This window comes from Abramis brama (genome assembly GCF_963993115.1).
Source record: "Abramis brama genome assembly, chromosome: 7".
Lineage (NCBI taxonomy): Eukaryota > Metazoa > Chordata > Actinopteri > Cypriniformes > Leuciscidae > Abramis > Abramis brama.
In genome coordinates, this window is record NC_139969.1 from 5,058,364 (window position 1) to 5,079,727 (window position 21,364).

A 21,364-nucleotide genomic window follows, 5' to 3' on the forward strand; every position below is an offset into this window, starting at 1 on the left:
GCTAGTGAAGAACCGGCTAATGCCGGAAGGGCCTGCTAATGCTGGAAGAGCCTGCTGATGCTGGAAGAGCCCGTTAATGCTGGAAGAGCCTGAGGCTAGTGAAGAGCCGGCTAATGCTGGAAGGGCCTGCTAATGCTGGAAGAGCCTGCTGATGCTGGAAGAGCCTGTTAATGCTGGAAGAGCCTGAGGCTAGTGAAGAGCCGGCTAACGCTGGAAGGGCCTGCTGATACTGGAAGAGCCTGCTGATGCTAGAGCCGGCTAATGCCGGAAGGGCCTGCTAATGCTGGAAGAGCCTGCTGATGCTGGAAGAGCCTGCTGATGCTGGAAGAGCCTGTTAATGCTGGAAGAGCCTGAGGCTAGTGAAGAGCCGGCTGATGCTGGAAGAGCCTGCTGATGCTGGAAGAACCTGCTCCCGAAGAAAAGAGGATGTGGAAGGGACTTTATATTGTTTTTATTATTTAATAAAGAATATTTATTTTTAATTCTGTGTCTGCCTCCTTTGTGTCCACGGTCAGCTCCTCAGGGGCGGCACGCGGGCGGAGGGGTGGGCGGCCCGCTGGCGCTCCACCCCGACCTGTGACATAATGCCCTTTTCACAAGATGTAAAATAAGTCTCTGATGTCCCCAGAGTGTGTATGTGAAGTTTTAGCTCAAAATACCCCACATATATTTTTATATAGCATGTTAAAATTGTCAATTTGTGAGGGTGAGCAAAAACGCACCGTTTTGTGTCTGTTCCTTTAAATGCAAATGAGTTGCTGCTTGCAGCACAGAGGGCGGAGCTTCAAGAGATTGTGTCCTCTTACCTCACACAGAAAATTTAAAAAACTTTTAGCCTTTTATGTTCAAACCGGATTCAGACAATGATGGAGAGACTCAAAAAGAAGTGACAACATGTAGAATGCAACAGGACATTTCTGTATTGAATTGATGAATTTATGTTGCTTATGTGTAGTTATCTTCTAGTCATTGATTAGCATATTTTGTCTTGATAATCTATAAATCGTGTTCTGGGGGCGGGGTTTATGTAAATTATAGGGTTTGTAATGTCACTAACCCGGGAGGAATGTCGTGTAGTCTCTACCAGCCGTTTGTTGTAGTCCTTAAAAAGCGATTTCTTTAAAAGCAAATATCTCCCTTTGCTTTGAACTTTGATTGTCACTGCAGATGTTGTTTATGCTCAAACAGCAACATTACACATTAACTAAATTTAAATAAGTGAAATCATAATCAACCACCCCTTTAAGTAAATTAATGACTAAAGCATAGGCCTATATCATAGGGGTTGGTTATTGTTTGATTATTTGGACAGGCCCCATTTCAAGATGTCCAAATACCCACACTTGGGGTCTTGGCCACTTGAGAGTGTGTGTACATGACAGGAAGTAAGTGTGCAAGATGTCCCTGGTCTGGAAAATGCCACGCTTAACGCACACTAAATCCACACTATCTATGAAATTTCTCACTCTCATGTCGTTCCAAACCCGTAAGACCTTCGTTCATCTTTGGAAAACAAATTAAGATATTTTTGATGAAATCTGAGAGCTTTCTGATCCCCCCATAGACAGAACTTTATAACCACTTTCAAGCCCTAGAAAGGTTGTAAAGACATCATTAAAATAGTCATGTGACTACAGTGGTTTAACCTTAATGTTATGAAGTGATGAGAATAGTTTGTGTGTGCAAAAAAACATACAAAAATAACGACTTTACTCAACAGCTTATTCTCTTTTCCGTGTCATTCTCCTGTGTTGTTGACGTAGTAAACACAGTGCAGAGCTTCTGGGTTCTACGTCTGAACGCCGGCTCATTATTGGCTGACTCCTGCATCAGCATCACACGCATGAGTCGTGGTGCTCACATGAACAACATCAGAGACTGACATGGAAGAGAAGAAATTGTTGAATAAAGTCATTATTTTTGTTTTGTTTTTTTCATACAAAAAGTATTCTTATCGCTTCATAACATTAGTTGAACCACCTTAGTCACAAGGACTATTTTAACAATGTCTTTGCTACCTTTCTGGGCCTTGAAAGGGATTGTAATGTTGCGTCTCTGGAGGGATCAAAAATCTCTTTTAGATTTCTTCAAAAATATCTTAATTTGTGTTCCAAAGATGAACGAAAGTCTTACGGGTTTGGAACGACATGAGGGTGAGTAATTAATGACAATTTTCATTTTTGGGTGAACTAACCCTTTAAGCGTGTCCTGTCATTCATCACCTTGAGGAACATGCCCCAATTTTGCAAAATTTCTAAGAAACGTTCCAGCGTATATGTCCAGATGAAGATGATGGTGATGGTGAGGAATTTAAATACACATGGTGACTGAACTCAAATGACGAACAGGTGATGACTCATTAATCAGAAAACATAATAACAAAAACATTTTTGAATAATATATTTTTAACACACACACACACACACACACACACACATTTCATATTTTAACAACATGAAAATATTGAAAGTACATATTTTATGGCATACATAGTCTCTGTGGTGGCCAGCCTTTACTGCAAAGCGGTATATGTAATGCAAATAGGCCTGTAGCAAGGTATGTTGTCATGGGAAGAAGGAGGCAGGAACCGGCAAACATTCAAACACTTTAATAATGAAACAAACAAACGAAAGTAAAGGCGGCAACCCCATCACAGACGACTGCCGCACACACATAATAATACATAAACAAAACACAACATAAAGTCCAGGCCTGGTCCTCTCTCATCCTTCACTGATGTCGCTCCTGCTTTTATGCTTCCGAAGCTCCTCTGTGAGAGATACGAGACTGCTCATCATCAATCATGCCACCGGCCTTGTGCATTCTCTCCAAGCGGCAACCTCCCCGTCTCTCTCTTGAAACCAACACGGAAGTGAGTTAAACTGCAATTCATTGACTGGCCGCTTGAGGCTGGCTGCACAAGTGAGTCAAATCTGTATCTCCCCCATGTTAAAATTACCAACTTTACAGCAGAAAAAACATGTTTACAGCCTGGTTCGCTATGTGGCTTTGGTCTATACAGCTATTTTTGCCCTTCATAACAACTGTGAGGGGGGTGAATTTTTTTATAACTCATCCGTTTAGTTGATTAATATTTAAAGTTCTGCATAATTAAGGGTGTGGCCACTTGAGTGACAGGTGGATTGCCGCTGATGTCAATGCTAGCCGTTTGTCTGCTGTTACTAGCCGTCACTTCACCTCAGCAAATGTTGCTGCTGAACTTTGCAGTGTTTTGTGCTTTTTTTCGGGATTATTTCATACAATTTAATACAGCCATTACTTCGCCCACGGCTTAGGATTCCGTCATTGTCGTCGAGTATCATTCGAGAGAACAACCAGCGCTGTATTTCAGTTGTTTTCCTCTGTGAACATGCACTAATGGATGTCTGACAATTTCGTTGCTTTTTGGAGTTTTCAGATTTAAAAAAGTCAATAAAGGCTCATTCGTTCTGCTCTCACGGAACAGATAGTATAATTATGATTATAATATTATAACAGATTATAATATGCCTATGTACCGTCAGGTGAAATCCTGCAGGTGTCGGCGCTTTCTCCGTCCGTGCAATTGCAGCTAAATGCACATCCTTGAATGAGCGCGGATTTTCTAGCGCATTTACTTGAACTTCACAGGCAATATATCTATGGTTTAACCCATTTGAGAGGCGGCCAAAATCAGAATTTAAAATGGACTGAATAAGCTCTCTACGAACTTGACGAGCGATGCCGCGCTGATGGACCATAGACTATAAAAAAGAGTGACTGACATGTATGCACATAAATCACTGTCACACACACTCTCTCAGAGTAATATTAAGTTACTGCATAATACATTTTCAACTAGCAGAATAGTACAGAATCACGATACACAGTCTCACTTGTAGCCATGTCTTTTAACTATTATAATATTTCAAAGGGCAAAAATAGGAACTTTTAATTGGCTTTACATCATCAACTGTCACTTTAGCGTGAGGCCCTGTGCAGTCGCAGACTTGGTACTGTCAGTTACCTCCCCAGCCTGAGCTAGCTCGATCACGTCGAGCTAGGTGGGCATGATTTCAGATAGCCAGGCTCCTCAGCCTTTTTGCCCATTTTCTGTTATCTGGGAGTGACGCAAGGCCGGAACGGCGACGGCCGGCTCCGCCCACATTAGGCTTCAAAAATGCTCTTCAGAAACCTACGGGTGACGTCACGGACACTACGTCCATATTTTTTTACAGTCTATGGTTCTCTCACGGCCCTTGGCCTCGTCCTGCTTGGCATATAGCTGAACTATTAGAGTTATAAATTGACTAATATTTCTGGTAAGACTTTTGGGTGGGATGTTGTTATAATTCACAGAAGACAAGAGGAAGTTGACATCAGGTTATAGTGCAGAAGAAACACTATCACAACCAAACCATCATGCTGTTCATTCTATTTTTTCTTTCTTTGGCTCATAACAGGAAAGCATAGGCGGGAGTTAACCAATGACTAAGGAGACGCACTTCCTCTTTAAAAACATTTCAAAAGAATGTCATGAAATAGTTTCAAGTTATGTGTCGCCTATAGCAATAACCTACACATTCCATCATAAACACTCCCGATAAATGATTTGTTATTAAAGAGACCCCAGATAACAACAATATGTTCTAAGAACATTTTCTCTCAACATTATGAGAACAATCATCAAGTACAAATCACATCATGGACTCCCCGAAAACATTATGAAAACATTCGGCAAATAAAAATAACATTATAAGGATGTGCTGAGAATGTTATTCTAAGAATGTTTTCTATATATATATTTAAAAAGTGGGTTGTGGGTTGATGACCATGGGAAAAATAACCAAAGACTACAAGTGTGCTGCTATACTCAGGGAATGAGGACAGCAGCACATCCAGCTCCTCTACAAAGGTACCCAATTGGGGGCGATACATTACCACAAGATGGATTTTAACAGGAGCTATAACTGTAATAGCATGAAATTCAAACAAATTGTTATTGCATAGAGAAGAACTGCTGACAGCATGAGAAGAATGTTAGATATGCTAAATTTTTATTTATATAAAATATATATATATATTAAACAAAATCAGTTACTTGTTTCAGAATGTTCAGAGAACATTACAAAATTATGTTTGCAAAATGGTTAAATTGAATGTTCCCTTAACATGCATATAACCAAGAATTATTTTTTCTAAACACTTAGAGAACATTCAGGAATAACATTTTCATTACTTAATGGGAACATTAGCAAAATGATTTTAGAGCAAATTTTTGTTAGCTGGGAAAGTGTCATCATAGATAATTTGTGACTGACGAGTTTAGTGTGTTACAATTGTCCCCAGACCCCCTACTACTGAAACAGATACAAATGAATGTGTGATCAGAACAAAACTTGGCTTAAAATCTGGAGTCTATCCTCACTGCATCTAGTCAGGTGACACAAGAGTGTTATATGAAGGGAGAAAAGGGAAATGCAGCAGTCATTACAGACACAGTTAGACAACTCAAGATACAGGAAGAGAGACTTTCACAATGGCCACATACGCAAAGGAAAAAGTGGTCTACATTTCAATCGGGTTTTGGCTAATTTTAGGTGAGAATTAAATGTTGTGCTGTCTTCGTTTCTAATGGATCCTGTTTATCATTTTGGAATGACAGATTTTATGCTCAGCTGTTTATGTTGTGTTTACTGTGTTTTATGAGGATAGAACTGATTCAGAAGTGATTTATTGTAATTCCTGGATATTATAACGGTTTGTGTGTTTATTTAGGTGTTGAATGCTTCAGCGATGAGTTAAATTATGTTTTAACTATTAAGCCTGGAGGATCTGTCACCATCCCATGTCATTATGATGAGAAAAACCCACCGCAGAAGAAATACTGGCACTCAGATAATGATCTATCTAATATATACACAAACACAACAGAGGAGAATCTGTCAGTAATTGATCATCCTGATCAGAGTCTCTTTACTGTGACTATGAGAAACCTGCAGAGCAAACATACTGGACACTATTATTGTTTAGTGGAGACTGATGGACAGTCGAGTGCTAGATATAATCTTTATATCAGGGTTGAGTCTGGTATGAGATTTTGTAATTATCTGAATCACATTCTAATGTCAAATTCTCTGACTTCACACATACTGTATGTATTTAATAATCTCAAATGACTCTGTTTTCAGCTCGTGATGTGTCTGTGATGAGCAGCAGTGTATCTGGACATGAAGGTGATAATGTCAGTGTCCAGTGTTTCTACACTTCTGGATATCAGAATAAACTCAAACAGTGGTGCAGAATTAAAGATCAGAGCTGTTACACTGAGAAGAGGACTGACACATCCCAGAATTCATCAGTCCAGATCCGTGATGATGGGAGAAGCTCCTTCACTGTGTTGATGACTGGACTGAGACTCAGTGATTCTGGATGGTACTTCTGCTCTGCTGGAGAGGCACTGAATCCTGTTCATCTCACTGTAACCGAAGCAGAACCAGGTAGGCTACAATTTTTTCTCAATAATTAAATATTTAGCTTCTACATATAAAAATAAAACACAACTAAAATTTCTTTGCTTTCTACTTTTGACAGTAAACCGAGCCACGGACAATCCGAGAGACTCGTTAGTATTTAAATGGTTCTCATTAAAATTAATAATCTTCCTAGAATTATTCTATATTTGTCTGTTTTGTCATCAATGCTCTATTTCCTAAATTTATTTTTCTTTATTGTTTACATAATAATGTCCTTATCACCCTGTTTTTTCTTGCTTTTTCTATCTTTGCAGAGGTGAAACAGAAAATAACAATAATGCCACAGAAGAACCAAATAAGTACTTATCCTGTATTGTTTAAAATAAAATAAAGCTTTAAATTAATTCAAAGACTGGCTAATTCTAATGCTGAAGTGCATTAATAAAGTTTAATAAAGATCTGATGAAAATTTAATTCAGATATGCCTTATTTTCTGTTGCTTTTATTCAGGTGACTTAATCACACACCTTTTCTTCTGAGCTTTTTGAATGAACCGATTTTAAAGTGTTTTCTTGTTTCCCACAGAGATAAAGGTCTTCTGACTGTGTGGCTTCCAGTTTCAGCTGCACTTTTGCTGCTGTTGATTCTGGTCGGTGTTTTCACCTGGAGACGGAAACAGAGACCCAGTCAGTTTGACCTGCACTCTATTCTTAATTTCATTTCATGCCATGTTATCATTTATTTCAACAGCACATATACATAAACTCTGTTAATGTCATATTATTGTTTCCCCTTTTTAAAACAAAGAGCAAGATAAACACCAAAACAGAGAGAGAAACGACAGCAGAACCAATGTAAGTCCTTTAAATTATGAGTTATGAAAATGTTCTGAAAATGTTTGTATGTGTCACACCATCAAAGACTTGTTTTCGTTCACCATTTCTCCCTGCCTTGTTTGTCATCACGGTCACTGATTTGATTTCGTCATTGTGTTCAAGTGTGTGCATGTCATTATCTCCCCTACTTAAATTCAGATCAGTTGGTGTGTCTTTTTGTCGGGTTATGTCAATGTGTATATTGTGTGTGGATTATCGTGGGTTTGCCTGTTGAAATATTAAAGCATGTTTATCTTCTTCATCTTCGTCATGTGTTTTGTCTCTCCCTCACAACAGAATCAAAAGTTAAACGATGAATCGTTGGTGTTTGTTTTTCTTCGTCTCAGTTCATGTTTTTGTTTCGCTTTTTATTTCATCATGGACTTCCCTGCTGTTACTATGCCTTGAGCAGGGAGAACGCTCCCTCGAGCAACATCTGGAGACATTTTTGGATCTGGCTCATCAGACCACTTTCCTGGATGACTGCCTCTGCACGTTTCTTCGGGTTGGCCTCAACACCGCCACTCGAGCTCAGTTGTCCGGGGAACCTCCTTGTGGGAGCTTCGCCAACTTTGTGGAGTGGGTGCTGGTATCCTGCTGATCATTCCTCACCTTTGATGACATCACGAGCCCCACTCCAAACCCAGTGCCCAGCCAGAACCCGTTGGTCGGAAGAAAGCAGTTGGAGCCCACCGTAGACGTCGAGCCCAACACCGAAGCGCGAGGAAGCAACACAATCTTATCTCTTCATCTGTGAATGAAGAGAATCTTCATCTGTCCCCTCAGAACCACCCTGCCTCCCTCTCCCACCACCTTAGAGGACATCCCACATCATCTGACTTTTTCTCCCTTTCTAGCCTCATCCTCAGCCCTCAATCCTGCCATCCACTCCTCACTTTCTTCCACCATTCCCTCTGTGTTTACTCCTCCCAGTGGTGCGGATCCACCTCGGGCCAGCTGTGAACCATCTCAGCCTGGGCAAGAGGAGCCCACAACTCCACCTACAACCTTGGCGGACATCGCTCCTCCTCGACCCGTCTCCCTGACTTCCCTGCACCTGCGCTCCTACCGCCCACCATTCCAGAGAGGACCATCGGCCATTCGGCCTCGCCGAGCTCCCTCAGTCAGTCGGCTCCACCTGGGTCAGACCTTGCATGCCGTCCGCTGTGCTTCGGCCCTCCACCCCTTTGACTACGGCACGCTCAGTCGTCCCTCAGACTCCGTCACCGCCCTCGGTCACCCCAGCTTATCCTCTGTCCTCTGGATCTGCTCTGTCATAGTGTGAGGTTGTTACTGGGGCACGGTTGCAACGGTCTTCAGCGTCGCTCCATCGCCTCGGATCTTCGGCTATGCGGTGGGCTCTTTCTCCAGCGCCACCGCCTCCGGCCATCGCCATGGGGGTGTCAGGACTTCTACCACCATGGTTCTTGTCTCCGTCGATGCCACTATGAGCACAGTTCTGGCTGTGGCCTGGGAACCTGCCATCATGCCCCTGCTCAAGGCTCCTGACTTTCACCACCTTCAGTTCTGTCTCCTCCCGGTCAGCCGTCCTTCTCCAGAACCTCCTCATGTATCCTCTGCCGGTTTCGCCTACCCTTCGCCATCCCTTCGCCATCTCCTCATGCTCCTCCTCTCTACGGCACGAGGACGCACCTTCCGGGAGGGGGCGTTCTGTCACACACACCATAAAATACTTTTCATTCACCGTTTCTCCCTGCCTTGTTAGTCGTCATGGTCACTGATTTGATTTCGTCATGAATCTTCATTGTGTGTTTAGTCTCTCCCTCACAACCTGTGACAGTATGACAATATCTGTGTATTTTTACAGTTTTCCCAATTGCTTTGCCTATTTTTAGTCTCACCATTCTATTTTTATGGGAAATCAAAACCCTATTGCATGTCTGCAAAATGTAGTAACTCGCCCAAAACATTTAATTCATGCTTCAAAACTATTGTGTACGTAAATTGGCCAGTGCCACCAAAATGTAGAAATTATTTTCCAAGTCAACACTGGAATGTTTGCAATATACAAATGTCTTTTTTGTTCTACTTTTTTGTTGACACTGACTTCTTACTGTACTATGCTAGAATGTCAGTTTTGTTCAGCTAAATGTTATTGTGGATCACACTGAGCATGTTAGATACAGATTTCAAAAGTAAACGTTTATTAATCAATAAAGCAGCACACAGAAAAAATATCCCAGCTAACAAGGAACGTTTGTCTAACAAGCATGTTCTCTCAAAGTTATAAACAAACGTTATTTTAATGTTAATAGAACATTATTTCAGAGTTAATAATGTTCACAAAATGTTAGCACAAAAATATTATTTATACATCATTCATGGAACGTTTTATTTCTGAAATATTACTACTTGTTTCAGAAAGTTCAGAGAACATTCAAAAGTAACGTTGTTTGCAAATGTTTGCAAAATGATAAAATGCAATGTTCCCTTAAAAACACTTACAAAACTGTGCAAAACTGTACAGTTGAATTGGAATAAAATAGAATTGAGCCAAAGCGATTGCTACGATCCACATAGAGAGGTGTCATTAAACTCGAGACCAATCCAAAACTTTTTAGAGCGTTTTAGATTTATATTTTTTTCAACCTGATTTCTCACACCATTACATTGGGTTGGCCATGTTGATTTCTTGATGTATCGTTTTTCTTATTTTCTGTGTGTTTGTGTGAAATGCAGATATACTGTGAACCTGAAGAACCTGCAATATACAGCACTATAAATTATGAACGCTCAAGTGTAAGTAAACCAGACATACCACTAACACAATGGCTCAGAAATATGACATATTAAGAGTAAGTTTTCATAAATATATCATGTTTAATGACAATCCCATTCTCCACAGGATCCCAACAAAGACATAACCTACAGTTTTATTGGTGATGCTCCTGGGAGTAAAGCAGTAAGTTTTACAAAAATATATTATTCCATGGATTTATTGTACCATTACTGGCAATATATTGAAAATGATCTCGCACTTCCAGAAGCCTCCAGCAGGTGGAACAATATACAGCACTGTGGCTCCACACTAACAGTGAGAATGACTGGACTAAGAGCTCTGCAGGAGAGGAACTGAACCCTGAACTCAACTCACAGTGGCACTTCTGAAATTACAGTTTTTCTCAAACACTTTGGCTAAATTCTCGAATTGTCGTGGAAGAGCAATAGGAGGAATGTGTGGTGGTGTTAGGGGAAGACATAATATATTGTGTAAAAATGAACAAAGCAACTATGAATTTTATATAATCAGTTTATATAACATATTTCTTCAAAAATAAATGTAATGTATAAATACAAAGGTTCATTGTCTTTTATTGTACTACAGTATTGATCTTTTCCTACTGTCTGAATCTGTATCTAGAGGTTTTTTTTAATTTTTTTTAATTTTTTTTTTTACAATTGCTAACAATCATTTACCAATACTTAAAGTAGTTGTTCTAATCTCTTAACTCAACAACACCACATTTCAGGGTTGCCAACTTTGGGACTTTGGCTGGAGTGAAACTCTGTAAAACTTCAGTGTGTGTGCGCGCGAAGAAAATTTATGGCAACCCTAACCCTAATTTAAAAAATGTCAGTCCTTGTTTACTTAGTATAAAACCTGATTTATGGGGAAAAAAAGAAAAAACTAATAGAATGGAAACGTGTTTTCAAAATGTACAATTAATTTATTGATTGCACTATAAAAAATTTAAGATAGACGTGATTAAATAACAAACATGTAAAACAACAACATCAAAACAATAAAAAAAAAATTAAAACAAAAGGGGCACATATTAGTTACTCCTCCTCTCCGGAAAACCACAACACAGGTTTCACACATTATAGGCCTGTTGTGCCACAGTGGCAGTGTTGGCCTGCTTCACTACCTCTGCAGGAGGCTCGTATCTGAAGCAGGGTTCAATCCGGTCATGAACGTTCATTGCGTCTGTCACGTGACAAATGAACGAAAGACTCAGAAGGTAAAGTAATTATTTATGTTCCCTGTAAATTATTTTTGACTGCATTATAATGATTTCTTAATTCAGAATATGATAAAGACTGTGTAAGTGGATGTGTTTGGGGAATTTGGCTGTTAAAAGTGTAACATTTAAAGCCCCTTAAATGAACGAAATGACTCGAAAAAAGATTCGTTCATTTTAATGAGCGAGGTAGAACAAGTGAGTCAGTAAAATGATCCGAACTTCCCATCACTCACAGGGTGCCATCAAGTGACAGTCTATTCCTGGTGTCAGTCTTGTTTAGGCCAATAACTGAAAAGGTTCGCTCAGCATCCGCATTTGAGTGTGGCAGGCTCAACACAATCTGGGCAACCTTTCATAATTTGGGGAATTTTAAAATGCCACTTGCCCGATTTGCCAAAACATATTTTGTATCATGAGCCTATTTTTATTGAGCAATTAGCTAGCCCACATAACGCACGTCAGACAACGTTCGCAACTATAGTTGAAGTCTGTACTCTCGGCACACAGACTGATTAGGCAAGGCTACGTCTGTAGTGACAAGGCACAACATTTTATTATCTGCTTACCTTGTCATCCAAACTTTCAAACGCGCATCAGTGGCTCCGACTCCGAACCTATACTCAGTCTGAACTCTCTCTGAACTTTTCACACGCAAACTGACGTATCAGGTGCAAGGTTTTCAGCGAATCAACGATCAGAGAATACTGCAGTGAGAACGTTGTAGGCAGATGTTACAGCTGTGTGCCTTAAACTCCTCTCCTGTCATTAATACGTGGTCTAGTATGTAGTCATCAACAGAAAATTAACGGATTGAGAGGGGAGAAAAATGGATTTTGGCGTGACATTTCTTGCGTGTGCGTGAGAGCGTGAGATTGATGCTGAAAGCGTGAGTGTCCCACCAGATGCGTGAGAGTTGGCAACCCTGACATTTTGTTCATTCATATACCAACACTACATTTCAAAATGCAAAAAAAAAAAAAAAGAACTTTTTCTACACACACTTCCTCTGTGAAAACACTGTGGGAAACTCAATTCAGTATCCCAATATTTAATAATTCTCTCAAAATATTATAGTACTACTTTTATATCCAACAGGAACATATAGTCAATCATAGCATTGTTAAGTTCTGAGAATGTATAATATGCATTTGTTTTTAGCTGTGTATTTTACCATGTGTGGTGTGTTTTTGCCATGTGCTTTCTGTCTTCCTCCCTCACTCTGCTTGCCTTGCAGTAAATTAGCCACAGCTGATGCTTGTAAGTTGTACTGAGCAACCACTATAACTGCGTCCAAATTTAGAGGCCTGTGTCACCTCGGCGCAACGAAGATTGTCCCAATCCGAATGCTCCTTCAAATGTGTCCTTTTTGTTTTCCGTGCAATGAAGGATACATTGGAGGATACAATAGAAGGATACTCTCGTTACATGACACCTTTTCAGCTAAAAACTTTTTTGTGTGTTTTGGCCATTCATTTACACGACACAGGCATTTTGTGGGCCTGAAAATGCAAACTTTAGAAAATCGGTTTCAAAGTGCAGTTTTTTTTTAATGATACCGTTATCGTTTCTGTTGTAGCGACTGAGACAAATCAGACATAATTATTTGTTATATGTAACAAATAATCTTTAAAACTCACTCTGGGATCTATGGTCCCATCCCCCCAACAAGGGCAAGAATGGTCTTGGTAACCATGACTACGATCAGATAAGTTGCTGTTAAAAATGTGGTCATGTGGTCAAGGCAGAGACCATATAGGGAAGACAGAAACAGACCTCAAAACAGACTTTGCTGCATTCATTTTGTTTTATGGTGCTTAATTTAACCCCTTCTGGGTCTTAAATATAGACACCTTCTACCTTATTTTGTTTATTCTCAGGTTAGGTAAAGTCAGTCGAATTCGTTCTAAACAATAAGTATATAAATTTTCATACTTACAATTCAGTCGAAAGACTGCTCCGTGGTTTAGTTCAGCTCAATATTTTGTAAAACAGAGACTTAAGGCAAGCGAGCTTCTTAATTTCAATTATATGTATTTTTTATTAAATACAGGTTAACTAGTTTACATAAACGGTACTAATATATAAAATAAAAATAAAAGTAAATCAAAACCAAATAATTTACAAGCTTTCATCTTCATGAGGCGCAATGGCAAGGCATCTAACACCGGAGAGGCCGTCCTTGGTGAAACAGCGTCTGACTTTGACATTCTTTACAATACTTTTTATAGTCCACACGCCCTCCACACCGATTCAGTCCTTTACAGACAATCTGTCCAATCCGAAGTGTTGAACTGTCCTCCGTTCTGGAAACCCCCTTCTAAACTCCATATATAAAGCTCTTTCCTTTGTTCTCCTTTGTTTGCTGCTCTGGACCCTCTGCCTTTCTCCTGCGTCTCATGCTCCTCATCAAACGGGTAATGCTTGCCATTTCTACTTTGCTAAGTTACATGCTTTTCACTACTTAATGTTACTTCTATCTATTGATTAAATGCTTTAACATGAGTACATTATTGTCGTTTCTTGCATGCATTATTACAATAAAAAGTTTATTACAAAAACAAGATGCAAAGTTTTTCTGAATACAACAGTTCAATAATAAAGACCTTTACAAAATCGTCTCCATTGTCTTTCTTAATAAATCAATTTCACAATAAAGGCTCTTACCAAACAAGTTGTACTGTCTTGTTCTTAATAAACCAGTTTCCAATAAAAGGACTTTTACAAAAACAAGTTGCATCGTCTCATTCTTAATAAACCATTTGTATTGTCTCTTCCTAATGAAACAGATTCCAATAAAAACCTCTTACAAAACAAGTTACAGTGTCTTTTCTTATACAACACTCTATTCTAATAGTTTATATAGTTAGTTAGTAACATACATAATTTATATATGAGAATCACAGATTAATACAGAATAAATTGCATCAATATTTCATTTCTAAAACTACATTGGTGATTAATATCATATCAGCCCATGTATATGAGGCATAATAAAAGAATAAATGGCATGTTTACTTAACAATTTATAGACAAACTGATCTATAAATGCACATGCACCCCAGAAAATTGTGTGAATGATTTACTGTCTTGTGTAGTGTCTTTTAATTCTATATTTTCTTAGAATCTTTCTTAGTTTCTTTATCAGAAACCAATCCAGCTGCACATGCAAATGAGCACGCTTAAACCAAAGAGGTTTATTAATCAACCACAGAGGAATTTTCCCGTTTGGAAATTCCACCTTTCTCATTGGTCAAGCAAACCCAGAGAGGTGGGGCCTTTCTCAGGCTTTATTAGAGACAAATTCACAGTGACTCCCCCTCTTCTCCTGGCCTTCACTGCTGCTTCTTCGGGTTGATGTCTGTGGGGACCCCCACCGTGACCACAGCCTGCTATGCCTTCACTCCCCAACAGAGTCAGACTGTATTTTCTTCAGTCCAACTCAGAAGAAAAGTGCAACTTTACCATCACTGAATGGGCATCCACCTTCGACTTCCTCACTTCTTGGTTGCCCAAGGCCGGCAGATCACAATCTGCATGTGGTCAGCCATGTGCTCATGGAGAGAGAGAAAACCTTCAACCAGAACAGAGTCAAACAAACCACTCAATTTCATCATATCCTCTTCATCCAACGGAGAAGAAAACGATTGCAACTTCCACGTTTGACACTCACCGAACCATCAACATCCTTTTCCAAGAGCTTCAAGAATTGTTTCCACTGCAAACACCATGCAAGTATACATTTAATGAGGTGCTCTGAAAATGATAAGCTGATGGTTCTTTTCATAGTTAAATGGATCTTTTCCATAGTCCCATTTCCTGCTTCCGGTTCCATTCTGTCACTCACCATTTTACCTATGCATGTTTGTATGTGTGTTTAGATTAGTTATGTTTATGATTTAGTTAATAAAACTTGTGCACAATACGTATTTGGTTCTGATTCTCTGCTTGCAACAAAGTTTACTTTACAATTTAGGGTCTTAGTAGTACTGTACAATGAGAAAGGCATTTCCCTATGATATGAATATTTCTTAGAATTAATAAACAATTAACGCTGAGTGTTCACGGGACGAACAGGTGGGTTGATTGTAATATTAATTTTACTACATTAAGTTAATTCTATAAACTGATCCAAATATTCATAATCAATTATAACAAGTTATGATTGATTATTAATATTTCTTTGAGCTAACTCGTTACACCGTGTAAACTACAAAGCCAAAATGGAGAAGCAATGTGTGACAAACTAAGTACACCCTATGATTCAGTTGCTTGTAGAACCACCTTAGCATCAATTACTTGAAGTTATAATTTTCTGTATAACTTTATCAGTCTCTCACATTGTTCTGGAGGAATTTTGGCCCGCTCTTCTTTACAATGTTGCTTCAGTTCATTGAGGTTTGTGGGCATCTGTTTATACACATCTCTCTGACGGTCCCGCCACAGCATTTTAGTCAGGTTGAGGTCTGGAATCTGACTGGGCCAATGCAACACCTTGATTCTCTACTTTTTCAGTCATTCTGCTGTAGATTTGCTGGTGTGCTTGGGATCATTGTCCTGTTGGATGACCCAATTTTGGCCATCAAGCTTTAGCTGTCGGACAAATGCCCTCACATTGGTACCCAGAGGAGTTCATGGTCGACTCAAAGACTGCAAGAAGCTTTTTAACATGGAAAAAGAGGGTAACAAGCACCACTTTAATTTACAGGCCCGCTGTCACACTTACCCTGTAACATGTAACAAGAGTATAATTATATATATATATTAAAAAAATGCCATAGTTTTATTTTTACTTGCCTTGAAACATGTAAGCCCAAAAACATCTGCACTTTTGCAATCAAAAATAAATAAATAAATAACTTAATGTATAAATGCACAGATATGTATACCCTGTGATTTTTTTAAAAAGCCTATACTGTATGTATTGGTACACTATTATTACAAAAAGGTACGCAGATGTTGTGTTCGCTAAATTGCTCCCAAATGTAAGATTGTTTTATCATAATATAGAATAAGTATACCCTTAGTCCTAAAATACTTACAGAATAAATAATAATAACAGCATACAATAACAGTATAAATAATTTGTTAATTCTCCTGGTTGTTACTCTTTTATTCCCAAAACATTACATATTGTTTCCTTATACTAACATGTAAGTACTTTATACTACCAAAAGTTACGCTGTAAATTCTTCTTAATTGCCTATTTTTCATTTCAGACTGCACATATTAAGTGAATAAGTGAATAAAATCAGACAGAGCCATCCGTATAGATTACTATGGTGCCACCAGTGTAGTCCGACTCTTATGATTCAATAATCAATCACTCGTTTAAAAAGACTAAATTTTAGCAAACAAAATGGGATATAATGTAATTTCATTAGCCGATGTTACAGTGTGATGGATACTACAATATTTTGTACTGGTAAGATATTTTATTGAACTGATAGGTATAGATGTGTAACTCTCTAACGGTAACATGAGTTCATTATAAATGTTTGACAATATCAGACAAGCATTCGTTATGTCTAACTTTAATGACTTTTTTGTATTTTCATTGAAAGGCTACTCACTGCAGACCCAATGTGTGGAGCTTGAAGATCCCGCCACACTCTATCCCTACCCATAACCCTATCCATAAACCTAAATAAGGTCAAACTCCAGCCATGATGTCCAGAGAGGGGAGCTGGACGTCATTTGGCTCTGCAGTGAACGCCACTTGTTTCCATTGTGTACAGCTGTGCTGTGAACCACATTATTCCACACAGATGAGCAGAGATAAATCACAAAAAAATTAAAAATAATGTACGCAAAACGCATTTGGTGTAATTGTGTAACCGCTAGAGGGGCAAAAGTTTCATAATGTAGCATTAACTTGTCAACATACTGTACAAATCAAACAGATATTATCTAAATTCAGAAGAACCAAAACTTTTGACTTCGTAAGGAAAATGTTGGATATCCAAAATAAAATATTGTTTATTTCTTTGTTGTAATTACTCAAAAAGCGAAACAATCACACATCATGTTCTCAGGCAGAAAAATGGAGCTTGGTGCTGGTAAAGTGTCATCATAAATGATTATGAGCGTTGGCGTTTGAGTGTTATATGAAGGGAGAAAAGGGAAGTGCAGCAGTCATTACAAACACAGTTAGACAACTCAAGATACAGGAAGAGAGACTTTCACAATGGCCACATATGCGGAGAAAAACAATTATCTACATTTCAATCGGGTTTTGGCTCATTTTAGGTGAGTAATAAATGTTGTGCTGTCTTTGTTTCTAATGGATCCTGTTTATCATTTTGCAAAAACCGTTTTTATGCTCAGCTGTTCATGTTTTTAATTTGTTTTATGTGAAAATAGAACAAATTAAGGAGTGAATTATTGTTAATCCTGGACATAATAACGGTTTGTGTGTTGTGTGTTTAGGTGTTGAATGCTTCAGCGGTTTGTCAAATCGCACCGTAACTGTTAAGACTGGAGGATCTGTCACCATCCCATGTCATTATGATGAGAAAAACCCACCGCAGAAGAAATACTGGTACTCAGATAATGATAAATCTAATATATACACAAACACAACAGAGGAGAATCTGTCAGTAATTGATCATCCTGATCAGAGTCTCTTTACTGTGACTATGAGAAACCTGCAGAGCTCAACACATGATGGGGATTATTATTGTACTGTGGAGACTGATGGAAAACCAACTGTCACATATGAGCTTCATCTCCAGGTTCAGTCTGGTATGAGATTTTGTAATTATTTTAATCACATTCTAATGTCAAATTCTCTGACTTCACACATATTGTATGTATTTAATAATCTCAGATGACTCTTTGTGTTCAGCTCCTGATGTGTCTATGATGAGCAGCAGTGTATCTGGACATGAAGGTGATAATGTCAGCGTCCAGTGTTTCTACACTTCTGGATATCAGAATAAACTCAAACAGTGGTGCAGATATAAAGATCTGAGCTGTTACACTGAGAAGAGGACTGACACATCCCAGAATCCATCAGTCCAGATCAGTGATGATGGGAGAAGCTCCTTCACTGTGTTGATGACTGGACTGAGACTCAGTGATTCTGGATGGTACTTCTGCTCTGCTGGAGAGGCACTGAATCCTGTTCATCTCACTGTAACTGAGGCAGAACCAGGTAAAACATATTTAATACTGTATTTAAAAACTAACAAGGTAAAACTCAATCAATTTTTATTTGGTTATTTTGATAGTAAGTGTGACCACAGACACCGGCACTGAGAAGGACAAGTAAGTCTTAACAAATTCTCATTATTGTGATTAATTCTTTAGCAACATCAAAACTTTGTCTTTAATGCTATAAAACGGTTATTCAAGTCTTTCTTCTATCAAAATAATTTCTTTAATGTGTCTAAATTATACATAATCTAGAGAGAAATGTTTAGTTAATATCTGATAGTGTGCTATTGTCTTTTATCTTTCAGATGGCGTTTCTGTCTTTCACAGAACTAGAGTTTTCTCCACATTGACCAGAAAGATCAGATTATCAGAAAACTGCTGATTCTGCTTTTGCTTAACACTCAGTCAGCCGATTAAAGATCTGTGTGTAGAACCTACATTTGCTAAATGCCTATTTTTTTCTCACCATTTTTCTTCAAATGTATTTTTTCTTTTACCAAAAGCGACATAGGCTACTAACGAGGAACGTACCAAATAAAACTACAAAAATAATAAATATGTTCTTTTTTCTCTCTCTCAATTTAGTCATCATCTTTTGTATCAATATAATATCAGACACATCACAGACACTAATTTAATTTTAATGGTTGCCAGTGACAGTATTTGCATCTGTCATCATGTTAAAGGAACACTCCACCGTTTTTTGAAATAGGGTTTATTCACCTTCTTTCATTAAGATAGGTGGGCAAATGCATTTTTGTCTCGGTGCATGGATTGTCTTAGTTTAACAGGGTTGGCGCGAGCTTAGCTTAGCATAATGAATGGAATCCTTTGTTGCCAGCTAGCATGTCCTGAGTAAAAGTGATTTTAAAAAAAATACCCACCTAATTACTCCTTGTGACCTGAGTATTCACAATGAGTACAAATAGCGATGCAGATTAATCACCTAGTTTTCATTTCAGACTACACATATTAAGTGAATAAGTGAATAAAATCAGACAGAGCCATCCGTATAGATAACTATTGTGCCACCAGTGTAGTCCGACTCTTATGATTCAATAATCAATCACTCATTGAAAAAGACTGAATTTTAGCAAACAAAATGGGTTATTGTAATTTCATTAACCAATGTTACAGTGCAATGGATAACTACAGTGTTTTGTACTGGTAAGATATTTGATTGAACTGATAGGTATATAGATGTGCAACTCTCTAACGGTAGCATGAGTTTATTATATGTTTGACAATATCAGACAAGCATTCGTTATGTCTAACTTTAATGACTTGTGTATTTTCATTGAGAGGCTACTCACTGCAGACCCAATGTCTGGAGCTTGAAGATCCCGCCACACTCTATCCCTACCCATAACCCTATCCCTAAACCTAAATAAGGTCAAACTCCACCCATGATGTCCAGAGAGGGGAGCTGGGCGTCATTTGGCTCTGCAGTGAACGCCACTTGTTTCCATTGTGTACAGCTGTGCTGTGAACCACATTATTCCACACAGATGAGCAGAGATAAATCACAAAAAAATTAAAAATAATGTAACACCCTACTCAGACAGAAGGTTCTTCTTTTCAGAGATATTTAGAGTGATCACACGGGTTCTTTTATTTTGTCTCTCGACTAATTTTGGGAACTCTCTTTAAAACTCAACTCACACTATTTTTCTCTCTTATTGATATGAAGCGCAGAAAATAAAACACTCAAAATGAGTATTTAACAACACCACTAACGTTACCACTATTTAAAATACAAAACCAAAGTAAGGAAATTAATCTGTGATTTTACAATAAACAATTACACATTTATTTTGAAAACAAAGTTATTTGAATATAGAATTAAAATAAAGATCTGCCAATAGAAGAAATACAATTTCCCTAGGGTCTCAAAACACCTAGCTTCACTTGTGACTGAGGAAATGTCACTCAATGCAACACGGAAAAATCACTTGAATATCTCAAATGACAAATGGCATGTAGTTTGGTTTTTAACTACATACATTAACCCTTCAAAACAACAAATGACAAAAGGATCCTCTTACTCAGATGAACCAAAGTTATAAAAAAATAATAGTGGGCCCACACACACACACTCTCTCTCACACAGTCTCACGTGCGCGCTTTCCCCCCTCGTTGCAGGCCTGTAGCGTTGCTTGTGTGCGTTGTGGCCTTTAAAGCAAACTCAGAATTGGCCCCTTCACTCCAAAGAGCACAAAATAAAATTGAATAATACCTGCAAGCTGTCCGTTGGGCTTGGCAAACAAGTGTTTCGCTCTCTGGCGGCTCTCGTGATGTATTCAGTGGCTCCGCGTGTCCCACGTGGCCAGAGGAACTCTGAACCTCACGGTAATTCAGAGCGCTATCTGGTTAGTCGTCATTCTTTACGATGATTATGGCTTTACAACGAGTTACCTCAGAAACGCAGCGTTAAACTGCCATCTAGTCCCCGAAGATCGTATCTCGTTCTCTCTCCCATTTTTGCGACCATCGCGGCAAAACAAAAAGATGCTGTCTTCGTTTTGAAGTCACTTTAAACTCAACAAAACATTTATCTTTCACACCCTCATCTTAAACATTAATCACGAATCACTTACTAACGGTTAGATAGTCAAATAAACCACAATATAGGAAAATCAATACGATCTGGATTTCTCCGTTTTCACCTTCTCACTTAGCTTGTCATCTTTCTCGTCTCCCCCTCACAACAACCAATCACCGCCACGAATACCTCTCTAGGAGGTGGGCTCTGCGATCTCTTATCCAATAACAAAATAAAAGATCAAACTGCTTGTAAAAACCACATTTTCCAGCAAGTACATTTCAACCAAACAAAATAAAAAAACTGAATTTTAAAGAAACAGTCAGCATTAAGATTTGTGAATTACATTTA

At 38.6% G+C, this 21,364-nt stretch overlaps 2 protein-coding genes across 2 annotated transcripts; both read left to right on the plus strand.

Annotated features, from left to right (window-relative positions):
* Nucleotides 1-5,426: 5,426 nt before the first annotated feature.
* On the plus strand, nt 5,427-10,649 carry LOC311085994 (CMRF35-like molecule 8). Its single transcript, XM_084118617.1, has 10 exons — nt 5,427-5,579; nt 5,758-6,069; nt 6,171-6,479; nt 6,574-6,604; nt 6,770-6,814; nt 7,041-7,141; nt 7,263-7,309; nt 10,031-10,090; nt 10,197-10,253; nt 10,336-10,649. The coding sequence occupies exons 1-10, from the start codon at nt 5,519-5,521 to the stop codon at nt 10,381-10,383; spliced, it is 1,071 nt and encodes a 356-aa protein (XP_083974743.1). The 5' UTR covers nt 5,427-5,518; the 3' UTR covers nt 10,384-10,649.
* Nucleotides 10,650-17,405: 6,756 nt separating this feature from the next.
* LOC311086001 (polymeric immunoglobulin receptor-like) lies at nt 17,406-19,051 on the plus strand. The gene is made up of 5 exons (XM_084118629.1): nt 17,406-17,562; nt 17,743-18,057; nt 18,161-18,469; nt 18,546-18,582; nt 18,777-19,051. The coding sequence occupies exons 1-5, from the start codon at nt 17,421-17,423 to the stop codon at nt 18,802-18,804; spliced, it is 831 nt and encodes a 276-aa protein (XP_083974755.1). The 5' UTR covers nt 17,406-17,420; the 3' UTR covers nt 18,805-19,051.
* Nucleotides 19,052-21,364: the final 2,313 nt, after the last annotated feature.